General features: G+C 44.9%; 2 protein-coding genes across 2 annotated transcripts; one reads left to right on the forward strand and one right to left on the reverse strand.

The window, feature by feature from the left end:
- Positions 1-1147: 1147 nt before the first annotated feature.
- Positions 1148-13005, reverse strand: acss2l (acyl-CoA synthetase short chain family member 2 like). Its single transcript, XM_076981303.1, has 18 exons — positions 12757-13005; positions 12466-12661; positions 10973-11064; positions 10592-10695; positions 9615-9687; positions 9410-9485; positions 8334-8418; positions 7989-8126; positions 7573-7743; positions 7314-7447; positions 5641-5773; positions 5476-5532; positions 3323-3403; positions 2951-3059; positions 2691-2759; positions 2390-2566; positions 2220-2294; positions 1148-1940 (listed from the first exon to the last, which is right to left on the reverse strand). Exons 1-18 carry the CDS (start codon positions 12887-12889, stop codon positions 1813-1815), a joined length of 2031 nt encoding a protein of 676 aa, XP_076837418.1. The 5' UTR covers positions 12890-13005; the 3' UTR covers positions 1148-1812.
- A 515-nt stretch (positions 13006-13520) lies between these two features.
- On the forward strand, positions 13521-20695 carry ndufv2 (NADH:ubiquinone oxidoreductase core subunit V2). The gene is made up of 8 exons (XM_076981304.1): positions 13521-13670; positions 15030-15095; positions 15954-16016; positions 16357-16473; positions 16855-17023; positions 17784-17893; positions 19880-19956; positions 20485-20695. Exons 1-8 carry the CDS (start codon positions 13629-13631, stop codon positions 20576-20578), a joined length of 738 nt encoding a protein of 245 aa, XP_076837419.1. The 5' UTR covers positions 13521-13628; the 3' UTR covers positions 20579-20695.
- Positions 20696-21347: the final 652 nt, after the last annotated feature.

The following is a 21347-nucleotide window of genomic DNA, read 5'->3' on the forward strand; positions in this document are numbered from 1 at the left end:
CTTTCTGGTCTCAAGCTAGTGAGCTGTGAAACGTCACTCCAAGCCAGCAGAGAAATCCGTCCTAATCTAATTTCCCAGTCTTACTCCGTATCCAAACCTAAAGTCTTCTTCATCCTGTTAATGACGCAGTCCAACCCCCCTTTTAGAAACACAGACGCAGAGGATTACAACTATAATCCCTGACTGTTTCAGCCTGTGAGTGTCTTTGCCAATTTAGTAACACTGAAAATGGAATTTTGTGTCATTCTGAGTCACAAACGAATCCTTTGGTCTGAATTTAGATTTTGATGTTCAGATGGAGTCGATGGCTCTTTAGATTCGTAACCAGTGCAGCAATTTATTAATCAATAAATTACTTTATAGAAACACTCAAGTTTCTAACAAGGCTTCTCTTCAGATGATGCTTGCAGACTGGTCTAAAATATTTTCAGATCTGAAGTGGAGCAGAAGAACCTTTTGAAACAGAGCGAGAGGGAAGTGTGTGTGTGTGTGTGTGTGTGTGTGTGTGTGTGTGTGTGTGTGTGGTTGTGCCATGAGCTGACCTGGAAAATCTTACACTGCCTGCAGATGCTCATTACCAAATCTACTCATCCTGGACCTAATGAGTACATTCAGGCTGAGAGAGAGAGAGAGAGAGAGAGAGAGAGAAAGCTTAAGAAAGCATATGATCAGAGATTCAGAATTTGCAGTGCTACAGTCTCTCTCTCCCTCTCTCTCTCTCTCTCTCTCTCTCTCTCTCTCTCTCTCTCTCTCTCTCTCTCTCTCTCTCTCTCCCTCATCTTGTTTGGAGCTTATCAGGTCAAAGACCAAAGCTGCATGAAGGTTCTCACGTCAAGGTGAGGGTGGGTGGGGACTCGTATACTTTAGTACCAGATGCCCTTGTTTTACCTAATTCACTTTATGCAAACATTAATCTGTATTTTACATTGTTGTTCAATTAACTTTTCGTTTAATTAAATACTAATCAATATTTGAGATGAATATAGGATAAAGGATGGTGGAATGTGTGTGTGTGTGTGTGTGTGTGTGTGTTTCAGTCCAGATTTCACATTGTCTTGTTTGTTTTGGAATTTCCCCATTCACAACCCATCAAACATCAGTCACAACAGAAAACACTTCCAATAATGAAGACGGGTGTCACTGTTCGTTAGTTTTTGGAAGATTAGATTTATTATGAAAGCTCTGTTTGACACAGTAAAGACGCAAGAGACACATGCCAGATATGACCTGCCTCTGAAATCCTCTTTATGCTAGAGGCCATGTTCGTCTTGTTAAAATGTTGGCAAATGCAGTTTCTTTGATCTAATGCATCAATAACTGGGTCGTATCACAGGTGTTAATTAAACACATCGTTGCTATGGTAATGTTTGGCCCTTATAATGTAGTTTGTATATCCTTTGGGATCGTGGTATTATGGAATTGCAGCAAAGTCTACTGTATCCATGCATCACATTAAAAGATGTAAAATATATAAATCTGGAATATTAACACTAGTCTATCAGACAGTAACAGCTCAGTGGAGCTGAGATCAGCAGTGCTGTGTCCTGATACCTGCAAACATCACACCACGTTTGAACAGTGATCTCTCTGCATGGTTTGTGCACAGTGTAAAGTGGCGATTGCTTGTGTGTGTGCCACCTCGTTGTCCACATCTCAAGGGCGAAGGTGACCAAAATAAAGGAATGTCCCCGCAGGCTCTGATCTGAGATCAGTTGAGAGCACCCTGGGCCTAGTGACAAAGTCTTTACCAAGCCAGGAGATGCTGGTCCAGGATCAGTTTCCTGAAAGGTGGTGGTGTAGGGGGAGGAGCACTTATGCTGCCGCTTCACACCTCTGACTGAAGAGGACGTCCACGACCTTGGGGTCGGCCAGGGTTGAGAGGTCACCCAGGTCCTCGTCGTTGCGGGCGATCTGCCTGAGGACTCTCCGCATGATCTTACCTGCGGCGAAGAGAGAAGGCGGGGCTTAAAGGTACGGGTCGGTGAGGGGAGGGGCTTGTTCTCAGAGCTGGAGCACCACAGCATCACACGGCGTCCCGTGACCTGACCTCCTCTTACTGAGGGTGTGAGGTTGAACGGTAACCTGAGAGACTGCTATAGGGCCTCAGACAGGAACCTGAATGAATTAATACAATCTTGAATTGTATATTAGTAGTGCAACAGTGTGTGATATCGTTTTCCCCCCGGACCGCAGGGGCAAGAGGCGGCCGAGGTTCACACCTGAGCGGGTCTTGGGAAGACTCGGGGCGTTCTGGATGAAGTCCGGCGTAGCTATCGGGCCGATCTTCTCCCTGACTGAGAAACAAATAAACCCCCCCAAGCACATAAATTGTAGAGCTGCAAACCACACGCGCTGTAAGTCACAACCGCTGCTACAGCCGACCCCTGACCTCTGCTCTTGAGCTCCCCCACGAGGACGTTGGTGAACTCGCGGCTGTCCTTCAGCGTGACGAAGCAGTACAGACACTCGCCCTTCAGCGCGTGCGGCCGGCCCACCACGGCCGCCTCCGCCACGGCCTCGTGGTCCGCCAGGGCCCCCTCCACCTCCGCCGTGCTCAGCAGGTGACCTGGTGCCAGACCCACATACCAGGGGGGTTGAAACGCAGTTGTGCTAAACCAAAGTTCCATCTGTAATTGTCAGGTTGTCCCACTAGGGGGCAGCAGTGTGTCCTGAACCCCGTCAGGACTCACCAGAGACGTTGAGCATGTCGTCTATCCTGCCTGTGATCCAGTAATATCCGTCCTTGTCTCTCCTGCACCCTGAGGACACACATCAGGACATCTAGCACCTCAGCACACCACCAACATGGGACATGTATGGGGAGAAACAGAACCCACTGAGATATACTGCACTCCAGCTGTTATTTAGAATGATTTTATTAAGTCGAAGGCATAAGAATAATATTCCCTGAGCAGTGATGTTACGTCCCCTTAAGAGACTCCAGTCTTACCGTCTCCCGTGACGTAAAACCCCGGGAACTTTTTGAAGTACGTGTTCTCGAAACGTTCCTGGTTTCCATAGATGCCACGCATGATGCCTGGCCAGGGTTTCTGGAAAACCTGCAATTAAAGGGAGACCAGATTTAATCAGATTAATAATCCCTCAGGAAAGGATCCCGCTCATGTGAGATTCACTTCAGCCTGTAGATTACGCAGTAATGACACAACACATGAACATGAGTAAAACTGAATCCCTGAACTGGAGAGCTGATCTCATTTCAGACTGATGCAGGATCAGCTGTGGCCCAGACCCCAATCTGCATCATTTTAAACCGAAACAGCTAAACTGGTCTCAGATCAGCGAAACAGGGCGGTCCTCTCACCAGGTAGCCCTCCGCCTCTCCCTGTAGCTCCTCCCCATTCTCATTCAGGATGCAGGGCTCCACCCCGAAGAACGGCAGCGTCTGCTCGGGGGACATATGAGGGGGGGTTCAGACGTACGAAAGAACAAAGTTCCATATATCACACATTTCTCGATTATAAAGGACACTTACAATTGACACATGATTTTTAAATTCGTTCAAGCTTTATTCGTTCATTTGTTCGTTCATTTGTTCATTCATTCATTTATTCGCTTGTTCATTCATTCATTTGTTCATCCATTTGTTTGTTCATCCATTCGTTTGTTCGTTCATTTGTTCATTCATTCATTCATTCATTTATTCATTAATTTATTCGCTTGTTCATTTGTTCATCCATTCATTCATTTGTTCATCCATTCATTTATTCGTTCATTTGTTCATTCATTCATTTGTTCATCCATTTGTTTGTTCGTTCATTAATTCATTCATTCATTCATTGACACCGTTGATCATGAAATACTTCTTGATCGACTACAGAGCTGGGTAGGCCTTAGTGGCTTAGTCTTAGACTGGTTTAGATCATACCTAACTGGGCGTGATTACTATGTAGCATTAGGTACCTCTTCCTCCACACGTCAAAAAATAACTTGTGGCGTCCCCCAAGGATCAATTCTTGGGCCCTTACTATTCAACCTATATATGCTTCCGCTACCACATATCATTAATAAACATGGTATTAGTTATCATCAATATGCAGATGACACTCAACTGTATATCTCGCTAGAACCTAAAGCCCTAAAATCAATTTGCTCACTGTTTGACTGCATAGATGATATACAGACATGGATGTCTGACAATTTTCTACAGTTAAATAAACAGAAGACAGAGGTTCTTGTTCTTGGCAGTGATTCACAAAGGAATGATGTCCAGACTTATTTAAATCAAATGAATCTGAATGCCAGACAATGTGTTAAGAACCTGGGCGTCACCTTTGATAATGAGCTCAGCTTCAAATCACACATCATGACTACATGCAAGACAGCTTACTTTCACCTTCGAAACATCACTAAGGTACGAGATATGCTCTCTCCTGCTGACAGTGAAAAACTTGTCCATGCATTTATCACATCAAGGCTAGATTATTGTAACGCTGTTCTATCTGCTCTTCCAAAGAGTTCTATTTCGCACCTACAGCGAGTTCAGAACGCGGCTGCAAGGGTTCTGACCCGCAGGAGAAAGAGAGATCATATTACACCTGCACTCCACTCACTGCACTGATTACCTGTCAGCTTTAGAATAGATTTTAAGGTTCTAGTGATGGTTTTTAAATGTCTTCATGGTCTTGCCCCTCTTTACCTCAGTGAAATGATGGTTAGATATGTTCCAGTCAGGTCTCTCAGGTCTTCAAACAGTAATCTACTGGTGATTCCTAAAAGCCGATTAAAGATTGGCGAGGGTGCTTTTAGCCACTATGGCCCAAAGCTCTGGAATTCTCTTCCTGAAGAGCTCAGAGGCATTTCATCCTTGCATAGTTTTAAGAACAGTCTCAAAACATTCCTGTTTAGATCCGCTTTTAGTTAAGAAATTCTCAATCTTATTTACTTTATTACATTATGTTGTCTATTATTTTAAAATCCAATTATCTAAATAGTTTTATCTTATTTACTTTACTTCTTATTATCTTATTTACTTTACCTTTTTACTTTTTATGTTATTTTTATATTTTTATCTTTAATTTCTTTTAACATTTTCCTTTTGTCTTTTTGTCTTATCTCCTTTTAATGTTTATTTTATTTATACTGTAAAGCACTTTGAGTTGCATGTATGTATGAAAGGTGCTATACAAATAAAGATTATTATTATTATTATTCATTTGTTCATTCATTAATTTATTCGCTTGTCCAGTCGTTCATTTGTTCATCCATTCATTTGTTCATCCATTCGTTCATTTGTTCATCCATTCATTTGTTTGTTCATTTGTTCATTAATTCATTTGTTCATCCATTCGTTTGTTCGTTCATTTGTTTATTCATTCATTTGTTCATCCATTCGTTTGTTCGTTCATTTGTTCATTCATTCATTTGTTCATCCATTCATTTGTTCATTCATTCGTTCATTTGTTCATTTGTTTGTTCATTCGTTGGTGGACAGGACGAGAGGCTGGAAACACTTACAGCGGATCCTGGCTTCAGTGGTGTGGCAGCAGGTAGTGGAGTCAGAACATGGCCTCCCTGAACACAAGACGCACGATTACCATCGCAGGTTTCCAGTGTGCTTTTATATATGTGTGTGTGCGTGTGATAAAGGTTCTGATGTTGAGTGCTGGGTGTAGCTTTTACCGTCTCAGTCTGCCAGAAGGTGTCAACAACAGGGCACCTCCCCTGTCCCACGGCATCGTGGTACCAGAGCCAGGCCTCGGGGCTAATTGGCTCTCCCACCGTGCCCAGCACACGCAAACTGGACAGATCATATCTGAGACAGGAGAGAAGGACATGCAAAAAAAAAAGGTTATCATTTTCACAAAGGACAAAACTCAGCGGGAAGATCTGTGAGAGTGAGCAGCCTTATCACAGTCTGTTAGATCGTTCACGTTTGAATGTTTTACACGTGTGTTTCCTCGTGTCTCCACTAGATGGCACCAGTTCCACCCATCTGGCGGCAGAGAGCGAGTGAACCCGGTGAACCCTGCCGCAGAGATGAGTGTTATTGATCCGTGCGCTAGTCTGCAGACCCACAGCGCACACTGCGCTCTTCACAACGGCCTCAAGAAGGGCCGGAGTCAGCCTAACCTGTTCACAGAGTCTGTGTGGATCTGGAGCACACTGTAGTGGGGGCAGCCCCTGTCATTTAATCCCTGAATGAAACAGATTATAGTGGTATTGGAAGAAACCTGCTACATCAGCGAGACTCTTTCTTTTTTTCCTGAGTATTAAAAGAACTAGACCCCAGGCCCAGTGACACACTAACAGGATTAGATTTAGGATTAGCATATCAAACTTGACCTTTCCTTTATATCCCTGCTTAAGGGGGATTGTGTTGCCTGTTTCTTCAAAGCACCAGTATCTGTTTGCTCTTAATAATCTTAAATCATGATGAGTTAATGAATTATATTGTTAATGATATTGTTAATGATATTGTTAGTGTCTATCTGCAGTTGATTGTTCTTGTGCCCTGGTGACACTGAGATTGACAGTAGTGAGCAGAGAAGTGTGTGTTGGTGATCTGTGCTTGTGTGAGATTGGCAGTAGTGAGCAGAGAAGTGTGTGTTAGTGATCTCTGCTTGTGTGAGGTTACAGTAGTGAGTACAGACGTGTGTGTTAGTGATCTCTGCTTGTGTGAGGTTACAGTAGTGAGTAGACATGTGTGTGTTAGTGATCTGTGCTTGTGTGAGATGAACAGTAGTGAGCAGAGAAGTGTGTGTTAGTGATCTCTGCTTGTGTGAGATTACAGTAGTGAGTACAGACGTGTGTGTTAGTGATCTGTGCTTGTGTGAGGTTACAGTAGTGAGTACAGACATGTGTGTTAGTGATCTCTGCTTGTGTGAGGTTACAGTAGTGAGTACAGACATGTGTGTTAGTGATCTGTGCTTGTGTGAGGTTACAGTAGTGAGTAGACATGTGTGTGTTAGTGATCTGTGCTTGTGTGAGGTTACAGTAGTGAGTAGACATGTGTGTGTTAGTGATCTGTGCTTGTGTGAGGTTACAGTAGTGAGTAGACATGTGTGTGTTAGTGATCTGTGCTTGTGTGAGGTTACAGTAGTGAGTACAGACGTGTGTGTTAGTGATCTCTGCTTGTGTGAGGTTACAGTAGTGAGTACAGACGTGTGTGTTAGTGATCTGTGCTTGTGTGAGGTTACAGTAGTGAGTACAGACGTGTGTTAGTGATCTCTGCTTGTGTGAGGTTACAGTAGTGAGTACAGACGTGTGTGTTAGTGATCTCTGCTTGTGTGAGGTTACAGTAGTGAGTACAGACGTGTGTGTTAGTGATCTCTGCTTGTGTGAGGTGAACGTACTTCTGTAGCGGCTCTCTCCCGTGTTTCATGAGCAGTCGAATAGCAGTGGGCGCTGTGTAGAACTTTGACACTCCATATTTCTCAATGATCTCCCAATATCTGCACACGTGAGGGTAGACCGGAATGCCTTCAAACTGACACACACACACACACACACACACACACACACACACACACACACACACAGGGGTTTAATTCAAGTGCATGGCACTGAACGTACCTTCAGTAAAGCATGCAGGCAGAACCCAGCTCGGCTCACCAGAACACTGGTGGCACCATTGGCCAGCGGGCCGTACGCGATGTAGGAGTGGCCAGTGATCCAACCAATGTCGGCAGTGCACCAGTACACGTCGTCATGGTGATGGTCAAAGACGTAGCGGAAGGTGAGGTACGTGTACAGCAGGTAGCCGGCCACTGTGTGCAACACCCCCTACCAGCACAAGAAGACAGAAACGACAGGGCAGGCTGCCAGTTGCACTCTGGGTCATAGAGCCTGCCCTCCTCCAAACACTAGCCATCAGTGTTAATAAAAAACATGGTGAACATACAAATGGTATAATTTTATCTTTGAAAACCTTCTTTTGTTTTAGTGAAAAGGCAAAAATAAAAGATAACGAATCTTGAGGCTGAGGCTATAAAGGTCAGGGGTCATAGGTCAGAGGTGGGCGCGTTTGCCTTGGGCTTTCCAGTAGAGCCGCTGGTGTAGAGGATGAAGAGTGGGTCTTCGGCGTCCAGCCACTCTGGGTCACAATGCTCAGACTCACTGTCCACCATGTTATGCCACCAGACGTCACGCTGTGTATTCCAGGGTGTCTACCACACACACACACACACACAAACATACACACACACACACACACACACACACACACACACACACACACACACACACACACACACACACACACACACACACACACATGTTGTTTTTGTGGAACTAAGCCAGATCTGTGGCGTCTAATCTTGTAGTATTTCTCATGCATGTTCTGTTTTAAAGGTGGAATATGGATTATGTCAGACCTGTAATCTCTGCCGCTCATTAGTGCCGCCGGTTTTGAAGCCATGATGCTTCACGACCACACACTTCTGGACCGTCAGTGGACCTCTGGGAGAGACGGAGACCAAAAGTGAGGTGGAGTTCTGGGGTGGAGGTGGTGTCCTGGGTGGAGGTGGTGTTCTGAGGTGGTGTTCTAGGGTGGAGGTGGTGTTCTGGGGTGGAGGTGGTGTTCTGAGGTGGTGTTCTGAGGTGGAGGTGGTGTTCTGGGGTGGAGGTGGTGTTCTGAGGTGGTGTTCTGAGGTGGAGGTGGTGTTCTGGGGTGGAGGTGGTGTTCTGAGGTGGTGTTCTGGGGTGGAGGTGGTGTTCTGAGGTGGTGTTCTGAGGTGGAGGTGGTGTTCTGGGGTGAAGGTAGTGTTCTGAGGTGGAGGTGGTGTTCTGAGGTGGTGTTCTGAGGTGGTGTTCTGAAGTGGAGGTGGTGTTCTGAGGTGAAAAACATTATCCTGTAGCTAAATATTCTACAGCAGCTATGAAATGAATGATACGTCTCCATGATTTCAGATCAATTCTGATTTTAATTCTGATTTCAGATTAACTTGACCAGTAGAATAAATTTACTCGTAAAAGTAAAACACATCAAATGTGCAGTAAGTAAATGTGTGTAGGCTCAGAGCGTCAGCCCCTAACTGTGTGAGATAAATAAACACTCCTCCCTGTTCACGGAGAGAAACCAGCACCTCGTTCTGTACCACATGCTTTCAGACCTCCTGCTTCTGTGCACGTATGTTTCATTTCACAGGTCACCATGGAGACGAGTGCACAAGTTGCCAAGCCTCGCTGTTGCCAGGCAACTCTGGGTCGGTAGTTGTAAACTCGAGTGTTTTGTGTGGAACCGATAAGGCGCGATAAGGCTAGCACAGCGGCGCATGCTAACGAGCCTGAAAGGGCTTTGTTAGAGCATGCATGAGCAAACAGAGGCCTGTGTGTGTGTGTGTGTGTGTGTGTGTGTGTGTGTGTGTGTGTGTGTGTGTGTGTGTGTGTGTGTGTGTGTGTGTGTGTGTGTGTTTGTGTGTGTGTTTGTGTGTGTGTAAGGGAGTCTTACTTCTCCTGACAGTTTTCAAGCGCCTTGTCTGAAATCTGCTTCAGGTTAATCAGCTTCTCACCCCTGTAAACGCCATCTACACACACACACATACACACACACACACACAGTGAGAGAGAGAGACTGTCAGGGCACATTTAGACAGCAAGCTCTACAAACCACTGTTTGTCCTAAGACACTTCTGCAAAGCGTGTGTGTGTGTTACCTGCGGTCACCAGTACACTACATTGAGCGTCCACAATCCTCTCTGCCAGAGAGTCAGAAGAGAATCCTGCAAACTGAGAACACCACAGAATGAGTTAGAGAGTAGACAGACTACATAATTAACATTAACAAGGGGACATAAGAACATATAAGAACACATAAGAGGACATAAGGGGACATAAGAGGACATAAGGGGACATAAGAGGACATAAGAGGACATAAGAGGACATAAGAACACATAAGAGGACATAAGGGGACATAAGAGGACATAAGGGGACATAAGAACACATAAGAGGACATAAGAACACATAAGAGGACATAAGGGGACATAAGAGGACATAAGAGGACATAAGGGGACATAAGAACACATAAGAGGACATAAGAACACATAAGAGGACATAAGAACACATAAGAGGACATAAGGGGACATAAGTCACAAATCATGATCTCAGAGCTGCTGATATTTCTGCTCATCTCTCAGTGTTCAGATTTTGCATTTGCAGCCAAACTGCTGCGCAGCCTGAACTGCAGTTTAGTGACTAAGCGGATCCTCCCCAGAGGCCCACGGACCTCCGTGACAGGAAGGTCCCATCTAGCAGGATGTCTCTAAAAGCCCCTGATCAGTCTGCTTTACTGTAGCCCAGACGCTGGGAATGTGGGGTGTCCCGTCAGTCTTCTTCTCCTCCCCGAGACTCAGAATGTAGATCAGTGGTCTGGGAGGAATGGACCGGCTCACATACCAGCAGCCCAAAATAGACCCGCGTACGCCAGAAAAACTGACCTTGAAACTATCGCTGCTGTATTTTTAACTTCAGCCACAATCGTTCCATGGCCGTATCTGCAGAACCCAGACTGAACTGTACCTGCAGAACCCAGACTGAGCTGTGCTTGAACCCTGTGGACACCTGTGCTCCGCCCACACTGTGCCCTGTATGTAGGAAGGTGCCCAGCGGCACAGAGGGGGCGTGTCACTCTCACCACAGTTGAATGCACAGCTCCAATTCTGGCACAGGCCAACATGGTGACCACCAGCTCTGGGATCATAGGCAGGTAAATGGCCACACGGTCACCTTTCTGCACACCTGAACCAGAAACAAACCAAAAAAAGCACTTTATTGGGGGGCAGTTAACAGATATAAAGAATATCATATAAATAGAATGTAAACAGAAAATAAGGAAACTGCAGCTGTTGTTTTGGATAAGGACAACGTCTCAAACAGAACTGATCGAGTTTGTTAAGACAAATACAACGTAATTATTCATTCAAGCACATTTACATTCAGCTGCTCCTCTGTTTGATCCCTGACAGAGACCGGGACGGGGACAGAGACCGGGACGGAGACAGAGACATGGACTTACCCATCTGCTTCAGGCCGTTGGCACACCTGCACACCTGCTTCAGCAGGTCCGTGTAGGTGATAGTCTGGTGATGGCCAGGTGAGTTCCCCTCCCTAGAGGGGGCCGTCAAGAAACAGGCACAACAAACAGGTATTTCTACTTTAGTAAACGTAGGTGAGCGTGCACAGGTGCCGTGTTTTGACCTCCTGCACCTGCTCATACAGCAGCAGGACGTTTTCAGGAGGAGATAACGTGTTCCCCGCCACCCAAGCATGCATTACATTTTGGACAGTAGCACGTTTTATTGCACAAGCTAACATCCACCAAAACAGCAGTATGCCAACCGGCTGCTCAAAGCGGCGCCGTTTGCTTTGGCCCGAACCCACTTGCTGGGCTCCTGTTACATGGCACGAGTGTGGAGTCATCCTGGATCACCCCAGCATGAAGTGACCACGCAGTCGTGGGCGTGCACCCTCAGCTTCGGCCCGTGGGTTCCTGCAGCTGCTCGACCCGTTTATAGACCCAGGAAGGGTTGCTGACAGGCAGCTCGGATCCAAAGTGACCTTGCAAGTGTGACTGGTAATGCGTTGCCCCACAATGCATTGCAGCTAAGCCACGCACTCGTCCTGAACCTTGTTTCCTAGAACACATCTGTATGTATGTAATTGTCCCTGCAGCCTTAAACAGGGCCAGACACGATGGGACAGCCAATGCCTAAATGTATGCAACAGCTCTCGGTTAATGTCTAACTAACCCCCCCTCAAATAGCCAACCACCCCTACCAGTGATGTTGTTAGCATTCTATTGCCCCCTCCAGTCAGAGGAGAGACTGGACTTTTAGAACTTTTTCCCAGGTTCAGCTCATGCAGTAAGCCAGACATGGACAGTCTAGACCTGAATACCGCAGGGTCCAGACTGATTATATTACATCACTCACTGGGACAAACCTGGAACATGTTTGTCTTGTAACTAAAGCAAATTTCTGTGTAATCAACTGAAGCCACCATGGTATCTGCTCAGAGATAATGCAAACAGATCATTTATCATCTCTCTGACTCTGAATAGAGAGTAGTGTCACAATCTGTAGCTACTTGATTAATGGCCATTGTTTAAGAACAATATTATTACGTTAATGCTTGCTTTTTATGTAATGCCCAAAAACATTGTCACAACAAAAGAGGGTCTGGAATAGATTATCTGGAATTACAGACTTCACATGTAATTCTGATTGTTCTCCTTTTGGAGAATTCACATAGATATTTAGAGAATTATCATGTACACTTGTGCCAAATTATAGATTCAGTGCATGTGAGCACTCTGGTGATGTGGCTTAACATCTCTGACTGTACAAGCACTATCATGTGTCTTATAGTGGATTGTGTGTATTGTGCTGGTCCCTCTTAACTGAACGGACAGAGCTGTGCTGGGGTTGCACACCACTGGAGCTGCTCATGACGTCCTCACGCAGGCCTGCACGCTTGCGTACGAGAGCAGTGCCAAGCCCGTCTGCTCACCAGTAGTACGCCACCTTCTCCCCCAGGTCCCGGTCCAGGACGTTGCGATCCAGCACGTTGTAACACACGTTGGTCTTGGCTCCTGCCATGAACTTCATGTTTATGTTTCCCTTGGTGACATCAAAGTTGAACTGCAGCACTGGACCCGAGGGCGGCTCCGTCCAGTAGAACTCCTGAGCTACGTCCCTCCAGAACTCTGGGGAGCAACAGACGTGTGGAAGCTCATAACATAGACCCACAGCCCACGTCAGGTTATGCCAGACCAGGATGACAGCAGGGAGCTCCCCTTACCTTCAGGCTCCTCAATAGATCTTTTGTACAATGCAAGATATGAGTTGAAGTTTGGCACGTGAGCATTGGTTTGTAGATCCTCTGGAGGATAAAATATCTTCTCCTCTTTATCCTGACGCCCTGGAACCACCATGGTTGTCAGATGGCCTTAGAATAAAAAGCACTTGACCACTCCAGACTCCAAAAGGTATTACCAGCAGCGAACTGCCCTGTAATTCACCTATGAAGCACTTTATTGTGGCCGTGTGAGTAGATCCCACCCTCGTCTGCTTAGCGCCCCAAGAACCAATCGTAAGGCAGCGCTCGCCACTCCCACTTTTTCATTGGCTGGACGAACGCTCGGGTGCTGATCCCATTACGGGGGGTGTGGCCTGAGGGAGACCCGTCAAAGCCACAGAACAGAGAAAAATAACAACCTCTCCTCCTCAATGTCCACTGTAGCATATTTAGGAAAGGTCACCCTCGTCATCTACGTAGTATAGTTTCTCATTTACATTAAAAAAGACAGACTTCGAAGGAAAAGTTATAGGAACAATGTGTTGCCTGGTATATTATATTTAACATTGGTATTCCAGTAAATCAAAGTTGTGTTTGAAAGTTAATAAAAGTTGTGAGTTAATTATAATTTCCAAACATTTATTATTTTATTCAAAGTTATTATATGAGCAGCGTCTTCTCACTATAATAACATAGTCACACGCATTTGCCGTCGGCGTGTATTTGAAATGGAGCTTCGCGTTATCTGCGCTCGATTACACGGCCTGGCGACCTCGCCGTCACGCAGACCCGCTAAATCGCTCCGGAGTCGCTCGTTCTGCTGGTGTCCGCCATTGCGCGTCCGTAGAGCGACCGACCACCAAACGCCGTGAAACATGTTCCTGTCGTCGGCGCTGCGATCAGCGCTCACACACGCGGTAGGACTGTTTCATTTGGGCTCTTGTATGTCGCATACGTGTTTTAAACGAGTCAGTTTGGGTTGTAGGGACCTAGTTAGCGTCGGCTAAGCTCGTGTCATCTTGCAAGGGCGAGTTGGATGTAGCTAGCACCACCGTTATGATAACACCACCACCTTTATGATAATAACACCACCACCTTTATGATAATAACACCACCACCTTTATGATAATAACACCACCACCTTTATGATAATAACACCACCACCTTTATGATAATAACACCACCACCTTTATGATAATAACACCACCACCTTAATTATAATAACACCACCACCTTAATTATAATAACACCACCACCTTAATTATAATAACACCACCACCTTAATTATAATAACACCACCACCTTAATTATAATAACACCACCACCTTTATGATAAACAACACCACCACCTTTATGATAAACAACACCACCACCTTTATGATAAACAACACCACCACCTTTATGATAAACAACACCACCACCTTTATGATAAACAACACCACCACCTTTATGATAAACAACACCACCACCTTTATGATAAACAACACCACCACCTTTATGATAAACAACACCACCACCTTTATGATAAACAACACCACCACCTTTATGATAAACAACACCACCACCTTTATGATGATAACACCACCACCTTTATGATGATAACACCACCACCTTTATGATGATAACACCACCACCTTTATGATGATAACACCACCACCTTTATGATAACACCACCACCTTTATGATGATAACACCACCACCTTTATGATGATAACACCACCACCTTTATGATGATAACACCACCACCTTTATGATAATAACACCACCACCTTAATTATAATAACACCACCACCTTAATTATAATAACACCACCACCTTAATTATAATAACACCACCACCTTTATGATAAACAACACCACCACCTTTATGATGATAACACCACCACCTTAATTATAATAACACCACCACCTTAATTATAATAACACCACCACCTTAATTATAATAACACCACCACCTTTATGATAGATAACACCACCACCTTTATGATGATAACACCACCACCTTTATGATGATAACACCACCACCTTTATTATAGCACCACCTTTATTATAATGACTGTTAACCTACGTTACCATTTCTATAACATCACACTTAACCAAGGCACCGCTAAATCTTGTGTGCAACTTCAAATAACCGTAGTTAGGCAGTAAGTGCCTCCAGTTTGAATTGCTAAGCAAAGGTTGCTTAAAGGTGGCCGTGGCTGCTGAGGTCGGTTAATGTCGGTTTGATGTCGGTAGCGTGTTTTAAACTCACTCGTCTGTGTGTTGTGTTCGCAGGGCGCGAGAGCGGGCGTCCGCAGTCTACACCGCTCCGCCGTGCGCTCAGCTGCAGGAGTCTTCGTGGTACGAACTTCTCTCTTTTGTTCAATCATGGGCTGTACGGACTGTACATGTTACCTGTGTAGGACATTTGTCATTCATCGGACGCATTATTCAAGCACTAAGATTTAATACAGAAACTGGAGTTTAGTCATATCTGATCAGTACATCCACCAAGGGCAGAATTTGATCTTTAATTTTGAAATCTAAAATGTTAAAATGACTAAGTTGAAAGATGGAAAGGATGTCATCAGTTTTCTGTAGCGTTTGTAGATTGTCTCAGTGTTGTCAATCAAGAGGTCACAGCACCCTTGTGATATAGTGAGTATTCATTACTGCCCACTACCATGACTGCTTGAGTCCCAGCACAACGTCAGTGCCCTTAGAATGATGTCTGAGGCTTCTTACAATTTGATAGCAGAAACCCCCTGCCACTTTAGGAGTTAAACGTAAAATAAAAAACAAGTTGGTGAGTGTTAATGAAAGGGGAAAAATTGGACGCACTTGATTGGATGTTAAGATGGAGACGTTTAATTGGACCTTTTTTCAAACTTATTCCACATTATGATATTGCTTAAGCTTTATTAGGTGAAGCACACACACGAAATATTTAAATGTAAGCCCACATATATACATATATTTAAATGTAAGCCCACATATAAGTATAATAAACAAAGCAGTTTTACCACTTCGCTGCTCAATGTGTGCGTGGGTTGGACATCTGTGTTTCATTTAATGCTTGATGTTGGACAACTTTATATTGTGTATTTCTAAGAGAGAAAACCAACCAAATCTCACAGAAAGCAGATTTAAACTACATTTTACTCTGTAATACAAACAAAAACATTTGACAAATTTTCTTAAATTCTTTCCCCTACCCAGCATAGAGATACTCCAGAAAACAACCCAGATACTCCATTTGAGTTCACCCCTGAGAACATGAAGGTGAGAACATGTTTACTGGTCTTGCTCCAAGTTGTTATTGCACTTGGCTGGCTTACTAAACACTAGTATGTACACTCATGTCCAAATATAGGGTATTCATCTTGTATTCATCTTGTACTGTTCGTCTATGTACTGAGGTTCTGAGGTGTGGTCTAGCTTGGCATCATTAGATGTAGATTCACCAGATTTCTTTCCTGAGCTGGCCAGCAGGTCACCAGAGCATTTGGTAAAGGGGCAGCAGAACCCGCAGTGTCTGACCGGCTGGGTGCTAAGTGCACCGTGCAGTTGGTGAAGTGGCAGGTTTGTGCGCTAACGTGTGCATTTGTTTGTTCGGTGCAAGAGAGTGGAAGCCATCATAAACAACTACCCCAAAGGTCACAAACAGGCGGCCACCCTCCCGGTGCTGGACCTGGCCCAGAGGCAGCACGGCTGGCTCCCCATCTCAGCCATGAACAAGGTAAACAGCACCGCAGTCCGGTGGCGGCCATCGGCCCGGCGATGTTATAGAATACGGTGTGAGAATGCTGTATTAAGGACATTGCTACATTTATGTTATTGGTTGTATGGCTGGGTGAGTTTTTAGGAAGTGCAAGAGAGAGTTTAGAGCTGATTTCAGATCAGTGAGTACACTCTTGGATCACGAGTTATGCTATATATGCTATTCATTTGTTTTGAATAATGGATTAAATTAATAACGAGTAATTGGGGGGGGGGGGGTAATTGATAATTTATCATTGTAATCAAATCCATGTCATGAATGTGAAGTTGCACATGGGTAGTTCTTCATAAGCTCTGTGGAGCAGTAGCACACCTGAAGATGGCTGGTTCTCTTCCCCAGGTGGCGGAGGTGTTGGAGATCGCCCCGATGAGGGTGTACGAGGTGGCTACGTTCTACACCATGTTCCTCCGTCAGCCGGTGGGGAAGTACCACATCCAGGTGTGCACCACCACGCCCTGCATGCTGTGTGACTCGGACAGCATCCTGAAGGCCATCCAGACCAAGCTGGGTAAGCACGCAGTACCCCCTCCCCCCCACCAGGGGGCCACGTTTAAAACGTTAGCCGGTCTCTCAATGCAAAGCAACAGATTTGCTATAGTCTCACTGGACATGCATAAAAATCCACACAGCACTACTGAATGGAGGTGCACGTACGTATTTAATAGTGAGGAGAGGGTGCAGATGTGCGAGTGGATGCGTGTGTGTGTGTGTACATATTTCAGGGAATTAGTGATACATTTTCATAATGACACTTGGGTCATGATTCAATACTTTTTTCTTTTTTTAATAACTTTTCTGGGTTATATTTGTTCTTAAAGTAGTTTACCTAAGGTATATCCAGAAGACAGAATATGACAGGTAATTGCCCTAAATAAAGACTTTGGTCAATTAATCCCACAAATATTTTTAATAGTTAAAATTACAGATAAACAAATATCTCCACCAAACACGCACACACAAGCTTAAAATTAATCAAGCACAGAATATTAGAATTAACTAATTACTGACACCAAATAAATACACATCTTGCATTTGAGGAACCTGAGACATAATAAATGCATTATTTTTAAGAATAACACTGAATAAATATATTTACATATTCATTTATATATAAAAATTAAATGAATTATGAAATATAAATTTATATACCTGGCTAAAAGCAGGATTAGTCTAATAATTTCTTTGTGTGAAAACATCTTTATTGTAAGATTTGTGAGATTGTTTAACCCTTTTAAAAATGCCAATAACCACCCCCGTCCTTTCGTTAGGTATCAAAGTCGGAGAGACCACGCCGGACAAACTGTTCACGCTAATAGAGGTGGAATGTCTGGGTGCATGTGTGAACGCCCCAATGGTTCAAATCAACGACCTCTATTACGTGAGTAGAGCCGCTCAGCTTCATTACGGACGAGAGGACCTGTTCACACAGCAGCCCGAGGCTGTGGCCTTGTTGGGCAGGGTTAATGGAGCCGATTGCCCCGCTCGTGTGAGGCAGGGGCAGAATGGGGGGAGTGTTGTGTGTTTCCTGTTTGTGGCCACGAGTCCTTGCTCTCTGTTGTCGTTGTTTAGATGAGTATTCCCTAGTTTCCTCAGAAGCGGCAGTGGGCACACACACACACACACACACACACTCGGGGTACATTTCAGCTTTTAACTGGAACACGGCTCACTAGACAACACGGCAAACATGCACCGTTCAGTTTGTTTAATAAAGGCCATAATTAATTAAGTCAAACTTGTATTATAAGTCTAGTCATGTTTCTCCTCTACTGAATGAACCGGTTTGGGCTACTGTACCCTTGATCAAGCTGACGAGGGAATATAAAAACAACATTATTGGGTCCTGCTCGTTAAAAGCGTTTTGGATACACAAGGACATGCAAAGCAGAATGAATCATTTCCTCAATCTACTATCAATCTGTTGTTTGGAGTTTGAGTTGGTGAGTAAGTGAACTTCCGTGTGTGGTCAAATCCCGCTGCAATACTGCAAATGCATTTACGGTCTAGAACAAAGAGAAGTGTTGAGACAGTACAGCCCACACCATCTTCACAAAGCAAGCTGACCAACTTTGGCTCTTGTTTACATTTGCTTTTAAGATGTCAAGCCAGTTGTTCAGTGGGGTTTTATGGATAATTCCTGACTTAAAAAGTAGTGTTTTTCACCCCGAACTGTTCACCGAACGAATTACTGTTGTACTGGTAATATAAATGGAATACAAGTTATTCATACAGTATCCTCAATCCACAAACAAATTCTACTGTTCAAGCATTAATACTATAATAGGATGGTAACACCATGTGTTTGGGCTCATAATTCAGAATAAAAGTCCTCTCGTTGTAGTTTAGCACTACACTATTTTATAGGGGACAGCTTCCTTACATTCACTGTGCTGGTAGCAAAATGAAATAGTGCCTCAAAAGCCCTCGGCCTGATGGGTAAATGCCACGCAGGGCAAATGTGAAGCAGAATTGCCCTTGGAGGTGGTGCCATTGTTGCCCCACACGGTTAAACGTGTGGATAAGTCGGTCCACACGAAAGAAAGTCGGTCACTCAGTGTGTTCACGGGTTGCACTCCTCTGGTTAATCATCGACACTGTGTCTGGCCTGATGGAGGAGCTTTGCTTTTTGCTACGTCTCTGGTGACGTAGCTGCTCATGTAACACGCAGTCAAGGGAACGTTTCACCGTTTACTTCATTTTAGTTTTTCCCTAGACCTATGCTTATGTGCTCTGAAACCAGACAGGTGCGTGTGTGTGTGTGTGAGGTGGGTGTGTGTGTGTGTGTGGTAGGGGAGATTTTGTGTTGCTTAAATAACTCAACTAAAGCATTGACTTGCTGCTGCAGTGACAGAAGTAAGTTCACATGTGTGCGTGTGTTTTTTTGGGGGGGGGGGGGGGGGGTTCTCCCTTGCCCCCACTACACGAAGAAGGTGACGTCTGCTTCCCCCACGACACACTTCGCCGGAGGTCACCGCCATTCAACGGCATTATATTAACAGCGACGCAGTAGAGGACTACCAACACACGCAGTGATTGTGCTCTCAGAGACGTCCAACAGATTCCTGCAGTGCAGTTGGGTATTGAGTTTGAGCGCCCTGGGGGTCTGGGGGCTACGTTTCCTGCAGACTCACACCTAAGAGTCATGCTTTCACAGCCAGTGTCCGGTGGGAACCGACCCGCCAAGCTGCCGGCTGGAGTAAACAAAGTGGCCAGCTTTTGACACGCTCATCGAGTCAAAGCGGAGGGCCGTCACCACTCAGGTGACTCTGCTCAGTGAGTCAGAAGGGTCACTCGTTTGCCCCTGTACGCACTAGAGGACCGTGTAACTCCTTTATGAACGTGTTCTTTCACCTTCGTTCCCCAGGAGGACCTGAAGCCTTCAGACATCGAGCACATCATCGATGAGCTAAAGGCGGGGAGAGTGCCACCACCAGGCCCCAGGTACGGAGGCTCCGCCCTCTCCAGCAGGTGGCACAGTGACGCTGAGTAATAACTCTTAAAGATCGTGGCTTTTGATCTGCGTAACGCTTTCCAGCGAAGACGGCCACCAGCGCAGGTTTTGACGATGAACGCGCTGTGATGAAACATACGAGCGTGTGCTTACGCTTTTGAAAGCATGGGTACTGTTTCTGCTGTGTTCTGTGTTAAATGTTCCTCGGGCCAGGGCTAAAGGTCATCTGAACATTTTTTTCCACAAAGCACATTTTACCCACACTGACTCACGGAGTGCAATTTGAAAATATCTCCATTGTATTTAAACAGCTTACTCATTATTCTCAACAACTCTCTTTATTTACATAAACAGTGTGTTATTTACCAGATACTGTCAGGATTCCTCATGCAATTACATAACTTTAAAGTTTAATTGTTACCACACACGCAATCAAAATTGGTTAGATGTAAACACATTTTGTTTGGAGAACTTGCCCCCGACTACTGATCGACTAATCCCATTCTTTCTGTGCGTAGGAGCGGCCGATTCTCTTGTGAGCCCGCGGAAGGCCTAACCTCCCTGACCGGACCCCCCCCTGGCCCTGGGTTTGGGGTCCGGTCCGACTTATAAACACCTTGGACGGACCAGCTGCCCTCTAGGCTCTCATCTGTTATAAGAACCAGAGTTCTTATAAATGTGACATTTGTCAATGTAAATAAAATATTGGTAATTGTAACAGACCTGATAGATCACTGTGTACCTTCTATTCTGTTTGTTTTCCGCCTATAAAAATATCACCTAATTTCATGTATATTTTCTCTCATATTAATGGATAAAACATCCACGTAGGATGGTCCAGATCCTATGTGTGTGGTCCAGCTGGTGAAACCGTGTACACTGGAGCCAGCTGTTAATGTGGACCGAACTGTAAAGTGTAAAGGCTATTGTCTTTGCAGAAAACACAAGTTAATGTTATTAAGAACAAATTAGTATAGTACACAGCAGTATGGACAGAATCAACCAGCACTAACTAGCTAAGCCATTCACACGCAACCTGCGCGATGTAGTCACATGGAAACGCGATTTATTTATATTACAATGCTGCTTTTATACCACCAGTACGGATTAAAAATGCACGTTTTCGTTCAGTGGAATTATGTCTCACAAAGCCCATAATTTAGTCCTCCAAATAAAATCTATGATGCACTGGATACAATGTACTGAATCCCTCCCGGGGAGCATCCAATGAAATGCACATTACATCCACTAAATGTACTATAAAACTACGCGCTGGTGTGATCAACGCCTCTAGTACAGTATCCTGCTCCGTCTGCTCCGGCTCGCGCCGTCTAGCTCGTGCCCCCCCACCCACATTCCTCCCGTGATTGGAGCTCGCGCT

The sequence above is a fragment of the Brachyhypopomus gauderio genome, chromosome 19 (assembly GCF_052324685.1).
Source record: "Brachyhypopomus gauderio isolate BG-103 chromosome 19, BGAUD_0.2, whole genome shotgun sequence".
In the NCBI taxonomy this organism is placed as follows: Eukaryota; Metazoa; Chordata; class Actinopteri; order Gymnotiformes; family Hypopomidae; genus Brachyhypopomus; species Brachyhypopomus gauderio.

What these genes read in the sequence shown, in the direction of transcription:
- acss2l (XM_076981303.1), bottom strand. Translation starts at nt 12,889, where the DNA reads ATGGTGGTTCCAGGGCGTCAGGATAAAGAGGAGAAGATATTTTATCCT. An exon ending in CACTGAAGCCAGGATCCGCT is followed by an intron (nt 3,404 to 5,475) that starts GTAAGTGTTTCC and finishes TCCCCCGAGCAG; the next exon opens with ACGCTGCCGTTCTTCGGGGT. An exon ending in CGACATGCTCAACGTCTCTG is followed by an intron (nt 2,567 to 2,690) that starts GTGAGTCCTGAC and finishes GTCTGGCACCAG; the next exon opens with GTCACCTGCTGAGCACGGCG.
- ndufv2 (XM_076981304.1), top strand. Translation starts at nt 13,629, where the DNA reads ATGTTCCTGTCGTCGGCGCTGCGATCAGCGCTCACACACGCG. An exon ending in CAGCTGCAGGAGTCTTCGTG is followed by an intron (nt 15,096 to 15,953) that starts GTACGAACTTCT and finishes TCCCCTACCCAG; the next exon opens with CATAGAGATACTCCAGAAAA. An exon ending in AAATCAACGACCTCTATTAC is followed by an intron (nt 17,894 to 19,879) that starts GTGAGTAGAGCC and finishes TTCGTTCCCCAG; the next exon opens with GAGGACCTGAAGCCTTCAGA.